Source organism: Chamaea fasciata, unplaced genomic scaffold (assembly GCF_029207755.1).
Source record: "Chamaea fasciata isolate MVZ Bird 193981 ecotype frontalis unplaced genomic scaffold, bChaFas1.0.hap1 SCAF_28, whole genome shotgun sequence".
NCBI lineage: Eukaryota > Metazoa > Chordata > Aves > Passeriformes > Sylviidae > Chamaea > Chamaea fasciata.
The window spans coordinates 703,993-718,112 of record NW_027094113.1 but is presented as its reverse complement, the minus strand read 5'-3'; the positions used below and the strand labels follow the sequence as shown (position 1 = coordinate 718,112).

The 14,120-nt window shown below is 45.4% G+C and overlaps 1 protein-coding gene across 2 annotated transcripts in view; it reads left to right on the top strand.

The window, feature by feature from the left end:
- Window positions 1-14,120, top strand: part of ELAVL1 (ELAV like RNA binding protein 1) — a 40,576-nt gene that overhangs the window by 13,859 nt on the left and 12,597 nt on the right. For both annotated transcript variants that reach the window (XM_066205669.1, XM_066205667.1), the window contains exon 3: window positions 13,479-13,582. In XM_066205669.1, coding sequence (XP_066061766.1) covers window positions 13,479-13,582 — 104 coding nt within the window. The remainder of the gene's footprint in view (window positions 1-13,478; window positions 13,583-14,120) is intronic.

Below are 14,120 nucleotides of genomic sequence, written 5' to 3'. Positions count from 1 at the left end.
CTATGATCATTACATATGTTGTTGTGTTTTGCTTCAAATGCAGTAGAGTATTGAACAATCTGTGTTCCATGTGTTAGGTTGTGGTTATAAAATGTAGAGAAACTCCTTGAAGCCTCCAGAGTGCTTACCCTTTATCTCACTACTGATGAGCATTACAGGAAGGTGAAAGTAGCAGCTAACCATGGTATCAGTTCACGTTCCTTACCAGGAGCTTTTGGTTTTGTGTACATATGGGTTATAACCATTGATAATGGTGGGACTGTGTGTCTGGTTTGTTGTTTGAGATGTGTCAGCTGCCTTTTCTGTTGTTTTTTTGTTTTCTTTTTTTTCAGTACCTATACAGAGAAACTTGTGCACAGTAGATGAGCATTAGAAGGATGCAGGGCTCCTCCTGATCATATTGGAAGAATAGAGTGCTGGGCTTTGCATTCCCCAGTTGGTATAGCGCATTCCTCAGCACTTCCAGACATGGCTTTGCTTGACTTGTGATGAGTGAATCAGTACTAGGGGTCAGCAAGCAGATACTGATTTGTTCTGTGCTGCTCACTCTACTTGTGTTTATGGCGAGTATGTCTTGGACATCCAGGATTTTCATAAGAGAATTACAGAATTCATTGGAATGAATTCTGTAATTCTCTTACAAAAATTAAGAAAATTCGCTGTTCTTTCTGTCAGATCTCAGTTGAACACCAGCCATGCCTTGGGGCTTTGAACCCTAGGGAGATGTTGGAAGGCTGATTCTCACTTCCCAATGTAGTATGGCACAGCATCCAGCCTGCAGTGTAACTTTTCACTGGTACATCTCCTGGCCTGCCATGGTGATTGCTGAGGTCTGTGAGTAGCCGTTGATCTGATTTCATCAATGAAATCCTTTCTTCCTGTGGCTCTGACTCATGAGGCAGAGAACAAGAAGTCTGGGGTTGATCCAGTTGGCCTGCACTGATCAGACAGTAGCCCTGCAGCGTTGACTGCAGACAGCAGGACCAGGCTTGTACTCTGCGCTGATTCCCTCTCCAGGGATGTGTATGTTGTTAAATGTCCATTTCCTTGGAGCAACTACCTGGTGCTGGATATGATCCAACAGAAGAAACCTGTCGCATGCTGTATTCTGCATGGGGTGTGTTTGACTTTGCTGCAACATCCAGGTTCTGGGGTCGGGCTTTCCAGACATTATGCTGGGCTGAACTCCTCTAACAGGTGAGTTTTTTAAAACATTTCTCCTTCGGCAGCTGTTACTGCAGGATTCCAGGCCTCTGGGCTTGCTCAGTTTCTTGCAGCACAGATGCTGATGGCTCATTGTGTCAGGATGTCTGACTGTGCACAGCACAGATCCTTCTGCTCAGTAGGTCTAAATTTTTCAAGAGAGCCTGGTCATCTTTAGCCTGCTGTACACAGGCTGTTAGTCCTTCTGGACCAAATGCTGAAGCTGAAAGTTAGTCGGTCATATGTGTTTTAGTTTCTCTGTTTTCCCCTTACTCTGCTGAAGTATCAGTACTTTCAAACCTGACTGTTCTGAAGCTCTGAAAAGGTTGAGTTAAACTGCTTTTTTGTGCAGTTATTATAAGCAAGAAGCTTCCAAACTCATGTGGAATGGCAGCATATGGTAATATTAAAAATAAAGCTCCTGCTTGTTGTAATAATTGTGTGAGCTGTGGGGTGCTCCCCCCTATGATGTTGTATGTAACTGTCCTCAGAGGGCAAGGGAAAAGAATTCAGCAAAACTACCACAAAGCTGTGTTGGGGGAGTTTAAACTGGATATTAGGAAGAGTTTCTTCCCCCCCAAGGGTGCTGGGGCACTGCCCAGGCTCCCCAGGGAATAGCCCCAAGGCTGCCAGAGCTCCAGAAACGTTTGGACAGTGCTCCCAGGGATGCCCAGTGTGGGATTGTTGGGGTGTCTGTGCAGGGCCAGGGGGTGGAAAGGCCCCACAAGGACCATCAGTCCAACTCAGAATATTCCAGAGTTCTATTCTAGGATTCTGTGAACCTTTTTCCCCATGTGTTTATGGTCTCAGACTTCTGTGGGATCTATTTATTGCTCCTGACACCATATCCCTGCTCTGAGTCCCTGGTGACAGGTTGCTGTGCACACCTCGCTCTGTGGAAGTTCCTTCTGACAGTGATTGATTTTGTAGAGGAGGCATCCAGCTTCCTGAGGGTTCCTGTTCCCTCACACCTTCTGTACTGCCTGAGCAGGGAATGTTCTCCCTCTGGTACTCATGACTTTCTACTCTAGGAAGTGTAGGATATGATCCTTCACACTGTTCCAAAGGCTCTGTCTGTACATGGCCTTTCTCTGCACTCTCTGCATTTGCCTGTGTCAGTGTAAGTTCTGATGGAACTCACTAAGGTCAAACTCTGTCATCAGCAGCTGTCTGGGCAAAGGGATCTCTCCACTGCTGCTGGGAATCGTGGAGCAGAAAGGACATTTTGGGGTAACTTGTTGAGGTTGTATGCAGGAATTTGGGGTCTATCTCAAACGTTGTTGTGGTGGCTCACTCTCTGCACATGTGCCTGGGACATGTTGCTTGCAGGACCTAAAGAAGTTACTTTCAGATAGTTGTAATTCCTCAGGAATAGACATAAAGTTTTACCCTTTCCCTGCCTTCTTATTTTCATGTCTTCTCTGGAAGACTCACTCTCAGAAATTACACAGCTAAAAAAGAAATGAATGTCCTTGTCCATGTGAGCTTTTCAAGCAGAAAAGGGAGGAGGATTTTACTGCCCAGCTGTCAGGTGCTGCAGGGTGGTGAGTAGCTCAAGTTCACGTGACAGGACAACCACTCATTTCACCAGTGCAGTGAACTAAGTCTAGAAATGGAATTCTGAAGTGTTCTTGTTTGTGGAAAATACTTAAGTATTCTCTTTGGCTGAAATAGTTTCCTTTTGCGTACAAAACACCCATGAAATTGTTTATGCAGTTTTGCTGTTAACTGTGGAATTGGAATGCATCATTACCTCTGGCGTTTTTTTTTCTAGCTCTCTAATCACATTTGGTGGTATGTGATTTCTTTAAATGTGCATCCAAGAATGCCTTGTGGCAATGGTTAACTTAATGAGAAGTGCAAATGGTTTGCAGACAAATTGCCCAAATACTGAAAATGTGAACACCAGCTTTGCCAGCTCCATTAAATTCCCTTTGTCATAAAGGTGGCCACATAAACTGCCTTGGAGGTAGTAACTGAGTTCTCTCAGGGGTATAGGAATACAGTTAACCTAAATCAGAGAATCCTGGAATATCCTGAGTTGGAGGGGATCCACAGGCTCATCAGTCCAACCTCTGACCCTGCACAGACCCCCCAACAATCCCACCCTGGGCATCCCTGAGAGCGTTGTCCAAATGCTCCTGGAGCTCTGGCAGCCTCGGGACTGGGACCATTCCCTGGGGAGCCTGGGCAGTGCCCCAGCAGCCTCGGGGGGAAGAACCTTTCCCTGAGCTCCATCCCAAGGCCTGACACAGCTCCAGCCCTTCCTGAGCTCAGCCCCTGCCCCTCTGCCTCCCCTCGGGAGGAGCTGCAGCCCCCAAGGAGCCTCCCCTCAGTCTCCTCTGCTCCAGCTGAATGAGCCAAGTGCCCTGAGCTGCTCCTCAAGCCCTTCCCCTCCAGACCCTTCCCCATCTTTCTAGCCCTAACGGTTGCCTGGGTTCTTTCAGAGCGATCAGAGTGCAGCCAGTAGAAGCAACGGCTGTAGCAGCATTTCTTGGGCTCTGCTTCTCAATATTCAGGGCGTATCTGGGGTTGTCAGTGGATTTCTGGTACCCCTCTTATGACCCTGAGTGCTGGCTGCTGTCAGGATGGGATGGCTGCAGGACACCTGGACTTGGAGCAGGTTGCTCTGAGCTTTGTCAGGTGTACTTGACCAAAAGGAGGTGGGAGTTTTTGTTCTGGTTGACCCCTGCTTGGAGACAGTCAAGCATTTGCTTAGGTGTTGCTTGGGCTAGGCCTATGTTGCAGTCTGGCCTAGAGCAGAGCTTCCAGAGCACTGTGAGTAGGCAGAGCAGGGCAGGGACCGGGCACTCTGCTGTGTTCAGCCCATGTGCACTCAGGGCTTGTGATGATGTGCTGTGGTCTCCAGCAGTCATGGCAGCACCTGTTCCTGGAACAGCAGAGGCCTTGGCCAGAGAAAAGGTGTTTTGACTGAAAAGGATGGTGGAGTTGTGCAGGGAATGCCCGGGGCCTCTCACTCAGGCTGGGCAAATGTGTTCTTAGTGCTGCAAGTAAGGCGGACCTGTGTCACCAGGTAAAGGGCCTTGTGGGTGTGTTGAAAACCAATCCTTGAGTTTGGGGATCACCAGCACAAGGTGCAGCTGGAGGGGAGTCCCTAGTGAAGTACCCAAAGGTTTGACATCAGGGCCAAATCTGTTAGAAATGTTGGTCACTGAGCTGGCTGATGGCTCCAATTGCACACGCAGCGTGCGCGCAGCGATGCGAGAGTGGGAACAGTGGCTGGTCACTGAGTGGTGGTGCTGCCACTCACAGGGACCCTGAGAGTGTTCTCTGAAAGCTTTGAGGCAGGGCTGGCGCAACAGGCAGTGACTCCCTGCTGTTTTGGGGTTGTGGGTGTCCTTCCACTCTGGATACACTGAGAGGGTTAAATATATCACTCCTTACCATACAAAAATCAGAAGGGCCAAGAGAACTGTACAGACCATTCCATGGCTCTGCTTCCTTTGATTTTTTTCCCCCCTCATCAAGCTATACAAATGAGCCATGTAGCAACGTCTTTGGTTGTATTATAATACTTCTCAGCATGTTTTTAGTGGGAATTACCATTCCACATCTTACAATACTTTCATTCTCTTCCATTGGAGCAGCTGCATTTCTGCAGTGTGAAAGTTGGGTTCAGCTCAGCTGGTGATCAAGGTGACAGAGCATTCGCTGAGGTTTTTGTACTGTAATGTTCACAGCTAAAGAAGTGTCGTTGTTTGAGAGTTGAAGTTTTTCCTCAAGAGAAGGAAGAAGTGAATGTTTGAGCCCTCAGCATCTTGAGCAGTCAGATTCTTGTTCCAACAACAGGTGAACAAAGTCTGTCTTGTTTAAAGAAATGAGATCTTGCAGTAAGTAGGCAGGCATTTTCCTCTCAGACTCCCTTCAAAAAACAGCCTGTGGTATTTCTGTGTAGTTTGGGGTCCAGTGTTCTCTGTGTTCACTTTACAAGTCCTTTTCACTTCACAGAATCTCAGATGCTGGCAGTTCATCTGGAAAAGGAGCCCTGGAGCATCTGAAATTAAATCTCAGTAGAGAAATCTTCTGGAACTGAGAGAAAGGAACAAATAAAAAGAGAACATAAAGAAATTATAATTATGCAGAGAGACTTTGCGAAATAAAATTAATTACTAAAAAATCCCCACCCTTTTGTTTTCAGGATTTAAAGCTGTTACTCTTATGGTTGAATTTTTGCAGTGTTGTGGGGATGGTGAGATCTCTGTGAGCTCTCTGAACCAAGGTTGACAACAGATTTTTGTCAAGTTATCTTTGTAGCTTTTGACTTTTTCCCAAAGAGATGTCTGTTTGAGTTGCTTGTATTCAACTGTTGCTAGGCAAATACCACTGATTTTGCATAAGAAGGAGAGGCAGCTTTATTTGTAATTTGTAATGTTTTGCTGAGTTGTTTGAAGGTCAGGCTTTCCAAATCAGCTAAATGTGCTTTTGCCTTTAAACTTCTATAAATGAGATTCTTCACTGTTTGGCCATGAACATAGAGTTGTGTCCTAAAGTCACAGGAAGCAGTGGGGGCACATTCTGGACTGGAAAGACATTATCAGTGTAACTAGATATTTTCTTTGTTTCCTTGCTGGTTACTATCTGTTGCCATCAGGTGTCTGTTCGGTAGGATGTGCTGGTTTGAAGTCTCAAGCAGAAGTGGGAATTGACTAGGTGAGTAGTCTGAGTCTTTGTTCCAGGAACTGCATCAAAGCTGGGTTCAGGTCCTTTAGAAGGAAGATCCTGAGCTGCTGCACAGACTAACAATAAAGGGTGAAACATTGTGGAAATGCTTCAATATAAACCTAAACTTTCAGCTTTGTGCTCTCTGTAGATGGAGCATGGTGCAGTAATTGCCAGTGTAGTGTTGGTCTGACTGACCCAGCTCTGCAACAGTGCAGTGCTTCCCAGGGCTCCCTCCAGGTTAGGCACAGCCCTGGGCTATTTGGCTGTGCTGAGCTTTGCCCCTAGCCTGACACAGGACTGTTTGGGGTTTCTGGTGCTGTTTTGGTGTTTTAGGGACTAAAGGGTAGTTGTGGGCAGCATTTATGACTTAACTAGAGATGGGGCAGATGAAAGTATTTCAGAATGATTAATTGTTGCTTCCACAAATTCTTAGGGTAAAGAAAAAAACCCACTTACTTCCATTTTGCAAAATCTCCATAGGAGAATATTTTTGGTAAGCAAAGTAAAAGTGAAATTTATGATTAACTGCTTCAGTATCTGCACTGAAGTTCCTGTACTCGCTTCTGTTTCCAGCTGTGTGTTTTCTGGAACTCACTGTGGTCACCACAGCGCAAATGGTTGTGTCAGAGACAGTGCAGCTGCTCAGTGTCACTGGTGGAGTGGGTGGGAGGACATCACTGAACTGTGGGCTAGGGGACTGGACAAGAGAAAATTTTTGGTTCAAATTTGGTTCAATTTATGGGTTTTAACTTCAGCTTCATGTGTTTCCAGAATAGCTGAAATGTATCATCTATACCATTAATGATGGATTGAGTGGAAGGCTGGAGCCCCTCTGCTCTGGAGCCAGGCTGGGAGAGATGGGGCTGTTCACCTGGAGTGGAGAAGGCTCCAGGGAGAGCTCAGAGCCCCTGGCAGGGCCTAAAGGGGCTCCAGGAGAGCTGGAGAGGGACTGGGGACAAGGGATGGAGGGACAGGACACAGGGAATGGCTTCCCACTGCCAGAGGGCGGGGTTAGATGGGATATTGGGAAGGAATTGTTGGCAGTTAGGGTGGGGAGGCCCTGGCACAGGTTTGCCAGAGCAGCTGTGACTGCCCCTGGATCCCTGGCAGTGTTCCAGGCCAGGCTGGACAGGGCTTGGAGCACCCCGGTGTAGTGGAAGGTGCCTCTACCTAGGGCACAGGGTTGAATGAAATGGCATCTAAGGTTCCTCCCAACCCAAACCATTCCATGATTCCATAATTCCCTGTATTTTAAAAAACATACTATGAATTACACACCAGAAGTTATTCTATTTATTACTGTCTATGCTGTGATCAACATAGACGTGGAACGGAAAATCATGCCCTTAACCATTAGTTTTGAAAATTGATCGTTAACTACTTCAGATGTTTGTTCCCATCCAAAAAATGTGTTTTGACAGAAATCCTTCATGAAGCTGCTTTCTTTTTGATGTAAGGAGCTTGCATACCTTGGAGTATGAAAACAAAACCTGCTAAGGATGTAGCAAATAGTAAGTGCTTGTCTCCGGAGTCAAGTGTTCTGCCTTCTGGCTGTACAGGATGCTGTTACCCTTCTCCCTTGGAGCACTGCTGACTCATGCTCCAAACTCTGATTCCCAGCTCATTTTCCATAGCACAGTCTCTAGGCAGCAAGTGTCCAGTCTGTTGTTGCCAGGGTGTCTTCCCATGACCAGGGTTCTGCATCTGTCCTTGCTGCATTCCATGAGGTGCTGTTGTCCTGTCCCCTGTGGCAGCCCGACCCTTCAGTCTATGACAGGTTCCTCCCGGCCTGGTGATATCTTCAGTCTTGGTGAGAGCACAATCCCATCACCTCCTTCACGACATGGATCATGAGGCAAACTGCAGGTCCCAGGAGAGACCCTGCAAACTCCACTTGTTCCAGGCATACAGCTGGAGTGTGTGTGTGGGGGCAGAGTGTGTGCGCTTTTGTCTCTTTTTGAAGATGGATGTGCTGCTTACCTTCCTTCTTCCAATTTCCTGATCGTTCAAAGATGGAACAGTTTTGGCAGGGGCATGAGCCTGGTGCCTCATCCCCCTTACAAAGAGCCCATTTCATCCCGCCATGGATTTGACTGGGATCAGTTCACTCAATCTGTCAGTCCCTGGCTCAGTGTTCATCTGCTGATCTTTCTCTGGGAGCTCTTTCCAAAGTGCAGAGGCTTGATAGACTCTGCTGGTGAAGTGAGGCACAGAAAGCATCCTGTGCCCCTCTGCTCAGATCCCATGTTAAATCTGCCGCCATACTTCCAGCCTTGTGTTGCTGGGACAGCAATAGAACATTTTGTTGTTACCCTTGATATTATTCTTTTGTTTCTTTCCATTCTTTTCAAGTCTAAACTGCATTTGAGCTCTGCCATTCCTCAGACACAGTGGACAGTGTTTCTAAATTCCTCCTTTTGTGGCTGTTACTTCTATCTCCTGTACAGTTTCCCTTGGAGCTCTGCCATGGCTCCCTGCTCAGCCAGGCTGCTCTGCTCACACATCTGTGTGTTTTGCTGGCTGTTAGGAAACAGAGAATGCTGTATGTGTGCTGTGACTCGCTCAGCAGTTAGGGTGCAGTCTCTTGGTCACCTGCTCTGCCAGTCCTGCCTTGCTGCACTTCTCCATTGGTGTAACACTTTTTGGGAAGTTTGATGCAGGGTGGTTGTGTTTTTCACTGGGGTGATGTGATTTTGTAGCCCCGGTTGTACAACAGTGTAACTGTGCTAAAGAAGCCCACACAAGGCACCTCTGAGCGCTTTAATCTGTTCTTATCCTCAGAAACTGTAGCCACTGCTTTGAATTCTGCTGGTGCTTGGTACTTTACGTGGTACTTCTCAATGCATTTAGGCTCTCTGGTTATCACTCATGGCAGTTTGTAAAGCCAAACAAAAAACTCAAACCCAGCTCGTGTCCTCCACAAACTTGATTCCCAGTTCAGAAAACAAATTCTAAACTAAGTTGCCATCATGCTGAGGTGCACTGACATAACAGGAGCCTGGTTTGATTTTGGGGTTTCTTATGGAAACCCCAAGGTGTGGGGAGGATCTTAGTTAGCTGCTCTTAGTGAAGTGCTCTGGTGATCAGACTCCTCAGTGAAGCTGGAGTTGTCAGCACTGGGCTGGGAATAAGGAAGGAGCTGGTGACTGAAGCCGTGTGTCTTGGGAGCTGGGAAAGGAAGCAGGGAGATGGACAGAAACCCAAGTGATGCACGGAAAGAAAGCCAGTGCCCTCTCTCCTGAAAGGGCCTTTTATCATGGAAACAAAACTTGATTCTTTCTGCTGAAGGACTGTAGTATTTTGCTTTAAACTAGGTTTTGTAGTTACTTCGTTAATTATTTATCCAGATAAGGACCTACTTGTTGCTCTTTTTTAGTTTTGTCTCTTGCATAAATTTGTATTTATATATATGCAAACTTCTAAAAATATTTTTTAATTCCTACCTACTAAAATGTTTTGAAAACTGTTACAGCACCAATTTCCTTGGGACTGCAGGTTTCTATAGCAGGCTGGGAACATCAGGAGAAAGCAAAAAAACTTCTCTCCTTGCCTGGGATAAACACTTGACAGCAGATACAGCGGATAATGATGTGTAAATACCCATTCCTTATCTTTTTCCCCAGCATCCATAGCAGATAGGTAGATTGTGCTGTTTTGCAGTAAAATTATGAAGCAAAGACCATTCCTGCATGGCATCCATGAGGTGGAAATGTCTCCTGCATTGACTGGACTGTTGTGTGTTGGCCCAGCCTGTGTAGAGATAAACACTGGGCACTGAGTGGGGGGAGATGGCTGAGGCTGTTGGGTATTTTAGAGCAAGATAAGTTAATATATGCTGTCAGTTTTGCATGGGTTGGGTTTTTCTAGCACTTAAGGACTTAAGGTCATGTTATAATACTGTAGTTTAAAGGTGGTAAGTACAGACTAAAAGGGATGGTCTGCATTCTAGGTTATTGTAGAGAAATACAGGTAATTGATAGTTTCTTACCTATTGTCAGGTCAAAGTTGAAAGGACTGTAATACTGGGGTTCAGTACAAACTTACTGTCAAATGCCTAGAGGGAGTATGAGAATGAACCTTAGTGATCCTGCCACTTTCAGACCCTTCTTTTTTTCGTCAGTGTTTGAGTAAACCCCATTGTGTCCCTGCCTCCTCATTTCCCAGGGGTTCAAACTGTTGGATAAGGCATAGTCATTGAGGAACCTGTATAAAACTGGAAGTGAAAAAGATACAGAATTTTGATCTGACAGAAATAGTGAAGAAGGCCAAAAGGATACAGTCACTGTGTGAGGGTACTTTGGAGGCAGACACTTGGAAGGAGGAACGTGTGTAAGGTCCAGGATGGACTTGTACAGGAACAAGTGGACGCAGAATATGTACACCTCCGTTTGTAAAAGGAGAGCATTGGCTGGAGGCTGTAGAACGTGCTTTCAGTCAGATTGCCTGGGACAAAATTCAGAACTGCTTTTAATGTGGGCTTGTGTGTGTTTTAGGGCACAGTTTCTGATTCCAGGGACTGGACCCAGGTTACACGGTGCCTTTTACTCCTGGGTCTCTCTGAGTGTTGCAACTTAGGTTTGGTTTTATCCTGTATATAAGTAACTTAAAATTCCTTGTCACTGATCTCAAACAGTGCATAAACACATACCCTGTGCGATGCTTTGGAAGGAAACAAAGGAGTGTGGGCAGCAAGGGAGAGGGGGATTCTGTCCCTCTCCTCCACTCTGGTGAGACCCCATCTGCAGAGCTCTCTCCAGCCCTGGAGACCCCAGCATAAGAAAGATATACACCTGCTGGAATGACTTCAGGGAAGGCCGTGGAGATGTTCTGAAGGCTGGAGTCCCTCATCTCTGGAGCCAGGCTGGGAGAGCTGGGGCTGTTCACCTGGAGAGGAGAAGGCTCCAGGGAGAGCACAGAGCCCCTGGCAGGGCCTGGAGGGGCTCCAGGAGAGCTGGAGAGGGACTGGGGACAAGGGATGGAGGGACAGGACACAGGGAATGGCTTCCCACTGCCAGAGGGCAGGGCTGGATGGGATATTGGGAAGGAATTGTTGGCTGTAAGGGTGGGGAGGCCCTGGCACAGGTTTGCCAGAGCAGCTGTGGCTGCCCCTGGATCCCTGGCAGTGTTCCAGGCCAGGCTGGACAGGGCTTGGAGCAACCTTGGAATAGTGGAAGGTGCTCAGGGGCGGGGAGTAGAATGAAATTCTAAGGTCTTTTCAAACCCAAGCATTCATGATTCCACAATTCTATGCCTGCTGTGTTTTCTGGGAACTTGTTGCACGGGAAGGATACTCATTGTACTGAGGACAGCATAATAAATGTGTATGAGTGGAATCCAGGAGAATAGTCCCCCAGTCCTCCCCAGTGACAGGAAGTGACAGTCCTGACTGCCAGGGCTCACTGTAGGTCACACTTGGAGGGATTAGTCTTGTTTGGAGTGTATTTCCCTGATCTTTAAGGGCCTAATTCTGTAAGTTTTATTAGGACATGGTTCTGTTTGGTAGTTTGCTGGAATATTCATGTTTTTGTAACTTCTGAGACAGACTGAAAATATCCCTAAAGCAGCTGTTGCTCTGAGCCTTCAGAGCAGGGCTGGACCTGTGAGGGATGTTGGATTCTTCCCACCCTTGAAAAAGTCATTGCCAGCTGTCCACCTGGTATTTTTTCCCCCTTAAATTTACTTTTGTTTTCTTAGTCTGGAGAAATAAGGTAAGGTCCAGGTGCTCAACATTTTTCTAATTGTTCAGTTACTCATTTTCTTCATCAGAGGTAAATAGTCAGAGGTAGGTAAGTGGGTGTGAATCAACCCTATTTGATCAAAATGATTGACCACATTTGATTAAGAAAACAAAATGGATGTTATAAAGAAATCACGTTAGAAACGTTGATCAGAATTTTGCAGATGTTATCTGTAGGTCTCCAAAGGATGGAGTTAAATCCTACTTGATTGGCGTGGAGCGGTTTACCATTAGTTGTGTGCTATGTCTGGTGTCATGAGAGGCAGATTGGAGCTGGTTTAACACCAGGTCTCTAAGGGAACAGGATGTTGTTTCTGTGCGAGACTTGAACACAGGGGATCTGGCTTCTCTAAGAGTTTTAGCAGACAGCAGAAATTACCTCTGAGTGATTATACAAAGGGTGTATTCGACAACAGGCTCTGACATTGTCTGAGTTCAGCTGAGTTACTGCTGGATTAGGTTTCACAAGGAAGCAGCCAAAGGCAGAGGCTGTGCCAGGAGCTGGTGCAGTTCTGCAGTCAGTCTGTTGGCATGAAAACACTGAGGGTTATTTGGAGTTTCCTTCCATTCCCTTGTGGATTTTATAATTGCAATCTCAATGACTCACTAGACTGGACATCCTTTTTTTCAGTATCTGAAGTTAACCTACAGTTCTCTTGCAGCCCTTTTCTACTTTTCCTCTGACATCTGTGCCAGGATATCATCATTTGACACATGTGTCTGTATTTGATGTTCTGAAATGTCTGGAAAGCATAAGGAAACTTCCTCGTCAGCTAAGACCATTGCAGAGCCAAGCATTGTGGTCAAAAAAGGGCTATTTTACAGAATCCTTTACTATAACAATTAGCTGTGTCTTCTAGTGTCATTAAGCCTAACAATAGAACTTAATAACTTAAAAGTAGTGTATTGTTAAAGGAAAATAGCACATTTTCTTATTCATGCTTACAGTTTTCTTTGGAAAATCCCACAGATGTGACAGAGACAAGAAGTTGGCTGAAAGAGGTGTGTCTTCCGTTGAACTGTAGTTGTTTTATTGCTCTGAGACAGTTTTGAAAGTATTTTAGTTATTTTTAGGCCTACTTTGATAAGAGCCTGAAATTACAGTGCAAAATGATCTTAGTATTTAATGTTATAGTTGATAGTAGCAATTGTGGAGATTGGGGACAGAAGCAGAACAATTAAGTATCCAAATAAATATCCTTTTCCTTAAATATTTTAAGGATTTTTATTATTAATATCAAATTCTTCCTGTAAGAGTTAAGAGTAAACTTAAATAAAGTGACAGTACATGAATTGTTTGTCTTAAAGAGAATTTTTCACTCTTCACTATGATGCTGTGTCTGGGAGACAGGCTGCTTTTTAGCTGTATTAATGAAGTATTGGAAACTTCTTTTTCCCTCTTGTCCCCAGGGCTGGAGGTTGGAATAGCCAAAGGAATCATGAGGGTCTTCATTTCATACCTGACAGTTCATCTGTTGATCTTTTCTCACTTTCTGTTCTCTATCCACAAGACTTTGTACTGATGAACTTGGTTAAGTGATTGCCTTTGTCCCACACCCATGAAGTTCGCAAGACTGGTCAGAGTTGGTGTTTTAGTCCTAAATTTCTTGCTGTTGATGGGTGCTCTGTCCAATTTCTGCTGTCTATGAAGGCAGAAGGATGTCCACAGTGGAAATAAAAGATCTCTGAGTTACTCATGATGTGTGCCAGCCTTGGGAACCCTCCTTGGCTTGCTGAAATATTTGCTCTGTGGATTGTGTATGTTGAGTTCACTTCTTGTTTGCATTTCCTTTCATTTTACTTGTGATAACATCCTTTTGTTAACATTAATTTAAAAAAAATTTCTTCCCTTTAGGTCACAGCTTAGGCTATGGCTTTGTGAACTATGTAACTGCAAAAGATGCTGAAAGAGCAATAAACACACTGAATGGCCTCAGACTTCAGTCAAAAACAATCAAGGTAGGAGCTCTTCAGTCTTCCGTGAAAATGGCACTGTAATAAACTTCTGATGGTAAAGTCTGTGTGCTCCCAGCTGCAGCAAGCATGAATCTGGGAGGAGAGTCGTGAAGTGTTTTGAAACAGCTTACTTTGAAGATTCCCTTTCTTTATATTCCCACCATTTTTACAGCAGTAGAGGGACCATGATAGGTGGTTGCTAGGCGTTTTAATTCATGCACATCTTGGATACTTCATAATATTTATTGTAAATCTTGTTAATACACATGCACTTCTTTCCTTACACAGATCAACAGCCTGTGCTCTAATGTACGATTCACTCCTGCTTAGGTGATCTGTGCGGCTTTCTCCAGTAGCAGAAATTAGGACAGAAAACTGCACTCTACTTGTGCCATCTTTTTATAAAGCTTTCGAAAATATACTGGCAGGACAAGTTCCTGTTGTGAGCTCTGGCAGGTCCAGTGGCTGAGTCAAACTTGGGATTCTTCATGTGGCAAAAGTGTTCATTGGGTGCGTTGATATTAGTCTACTGCTCTCTCCT